General features: G+C 37.8%; 1 protein-coding gene across 1 annotated transcript in view; it reads right to left on the minus strand.

Moving 5' to 3' along the window:
• Positions 1-3,204, minus strand: part of LOC106878076 (uncharacterized) — a 23,710-nt gene that overhangs the window by 7,961 nt on the left and 12,545 nt on the right. The window contains exons 4-5 of the mRNA XM_014927169.2: positions 2,832-2,958; positions 1,479-1,644 (exon numbers count right to left, since the gene is read on the minus strand). Coding sequence (XP_014782655.1) covers positions 1,479-1,644; positions 2,832-2,958 — 293 coding nt within the window. The remainder of the gene's footprint in view (positions 1-1,478; positions 1,645-2,831; positions 2,959-3,204) is intronic.

Raw genomic sequence — 3,204 nt, forward strand, 5'->3', positions numbered from 1 at the left:
ATATATATATATATATATATATATATATATATATATATATATATATATATACATACATATATATATGTATGTGTATATATATACATACATATATGTATGTATGCATGTATATATGTACGATGGCTGTCTGTCCACTCATGATGGATGAAGACCATCACTGACCACTAAGGACACTGTGAACTCCGACAAAATTACACTTTATACTTGTTGCTGCACTGGTGACTAATGAGCCCAACACTTGATAGACTTACATACATATGTACGTATGTACATACATACATACATACATGCATGCATACAAACAAACAGACAGACAGACAGATGTAACACATATACATATATAACTTTACATAGCATCAACACAAGGAATATTAGTGAAACATTCCCATCAGAACTTATATGTATGTGTGTGTATATTTGTGTGTCTGTGTTTGAACCCCAACATTGCTTGACAACCGATGCTGGTTTGTTTACGTCCCTGTAACTTAGCAATTTGGCAAAAGAGACCGATAGAATAAGTACTAGGCTTACAAAGAATAAGTCCTGGGGTGGATTTGCTTGACTAAAGGTGGTGCTCCAGCATGGCCGCAGTCAAATGACTGAAACAAGTAAAAGAGTATCTAATATGCACACTATTAATACAATCTGTAAGTGGAACAATAAAAATATCCAAAACTTTCTTGAAGCTCAAAATATAAATTTGTTTTTGTTATTTACATTCCAGTGACAGGGAACTTTGTATCTTTGTTAGAAACCAGCTCCTTCTGCAGGAAAAGATTAAAAATTTTTAAAAATAGAAGGGAGCATACATACATACATACATACATACATACATACATACATACATACATACACACATACATACATACATACATACACGTACATACATGCATGCATACATGCATACAAATTTTGAAATAAAACTGAATAATGACATACATACATATATGCATATATATGCATACATATACATTAGGCTTCTACACAGTTTCCATTTTGCAAAATTCACTCACAAGGTATTATTCAATGACAGGTTTAACAGAAGACTAGAAGGTGCTGCACAGCAGAAATGAACCTGGAACCTCATGAATGAGAAACAAGCTTCTAAACCACACATTACACAACATTGCATATTAGTATTACTTGTTGTATTGCATACACTGACATACACACACTTATGAACATATACTCACACCCACATATGCATACATACACTCATGTACATATACACACACACACACACACACACACACACACACACACACACACACACACACACACACACACACACACACACACACACACACACACATATATATATACGCAGATACTCACATGTGCACTCACACATACATATTCTTTTCTACTCTAGGCACAAGGCCTAGTACTTAATTTATCAACTGGTACTTAATTTATCAACCCTGAAAGGATGAAAGGCAAAGTCCACCTTAGCAGACTCACACATACATAATACTTACGTTGAATGGAAGTGCATGTAAAACCATACTCGTATTCCTCTTGAGTAGCTTGTTCTATAATTGATCCTTGGAATGGTGGTTTAATTTGGGATGGGTATTTATAGCCTTGTTTGCAGACACATTTGTAACCTCCTCGTTTGAAGCCATAACCAGATACATGCTTGCACTGAAAGATTAGAATAACGTCTTTTAGATATTAGGATATACACAAGTAGACTTACCATATTTGATGGCCTATAAGACGCACGACTGCATAGGACGCACCCTAGCCTAGGCTATACTTTTCTAAAATAAAGTTTAATTCCTCCACTTGTATAACTGTATGTTATTACCAGTAGGTGGAAGCGCAATGGCCCAGTGGTTAGGACAGCGGACTCACAGTTGGAAGATCGCAGTTTCGATTCCCAGACCGGGCGTTGTGGGTGTTTATTCGAATGAAAACACCTAAAGCTCCACGAGGCTCCAGCAGGGGATGGTGGCGAACCCTACTGTACTCTTTCACCACAACTTTCTCTCACTCTTACTTCCTGTTTCTGTTGTGCCTGTAATTAAAAGCACCCACTACACTCTCAGAGTGGTTGGCGTTAGGAATGGCATCCAGCTGTAGAAAGTCTGCCAAATCAGGTTGGAGCCTGGTGTAGCCATCTGGTCCTCAGTCAAATTGTCCAAAGCGGACGTTAAACGATGATGATGATGATGATGATGAGGTCACTGCCTGGAATCAAACTTGAAATCTTGGGATTAGTAGCCCGTGCTCTTAACCACTACGCTATATGCCAATAGTAGAAAGGATTATTATTATTATTATTAAGGCAGTGAGCTGGTAGAATCCTTAACATGCTGGACAAAATGCTTAGTGGTATTTTGTCTGTATGTATGTATGCATGTGTGTATACCCTTGTCTTGACACTATGCAATGGTTGTTAACAAGTATCATCATTCAGTTAAAAGCATGTCTGGCCATGGGAAAATATTACCTTGCTTGGAAACAGATGAGTGTTCCTGACAAGAAGTGAGGGCATCCAGCTATCCAGCTGTAGAGAATCTGCCATTACAAATTCTATCTCACCCATGCAAATATGGTAAAGTGAACATTAAATTTTGATGACAATGACAACACTGATGATGATGATGATGATGATGATGATGATGATGATGATGATGATTATGATTATGATGATGATGATGATGATGATGATGATGATGATGATGATGACATTTTTGGAGATGAGAATTAAAATTGGTACACCCAAGTAATAAGTAGTGGTATGAACCAAAGGTACAGTAATGCAACGTGGGTATGGCAGTCTAAGATAAACATTATATATAACAGTACTCCCAGTATTATTATACCTTCGTTGTTGGTTTACATCTGTCAATTCCAGCAAGATAATTTGGTAAAGGATTTCCAATGCTTATAGGACAGGCATTAAAATCAATTTTTCGAAAGTATGTATCCATGGTAACCAATGCAACTATTCTGGAAAAAATAAAATAAAAAACAATAAAAATATAAACACATACACATACCGTTGCTAGTACCGCCTAACTGGCCTTCGTAGGATTTTCGAGCGAGATCGTTGCCAGTGCCCCTGGACTGGCTCTTGTGCGGGCGGCACATAAAATACACCATTTTGAGCGTGGCCGTTGCCAGTACCACCTGACTGGCCTTCGTAGGATTTTCGAGCGAGATCGTTGCCAGTGCCCCTGGACTGGCTCTTGTGCG

The sequence above is a fragment of the Octopus bimaculoides genome, chromosome 1 (genome assembly GCF_001194135.2).
Source record: "Octopus bimaculoides isolate UCB-OBI-ISO-001 chromosome 1, ASM119413v2, whole genome shotgun sequence".
Classification (NCBI taxonomy): domain Eukaryota; kingdom Metazoa; phylum Mollusca; class Cephalopoda; order Octopoda; family Octopodidae; genus Octopus; species Octopus bimaculoides.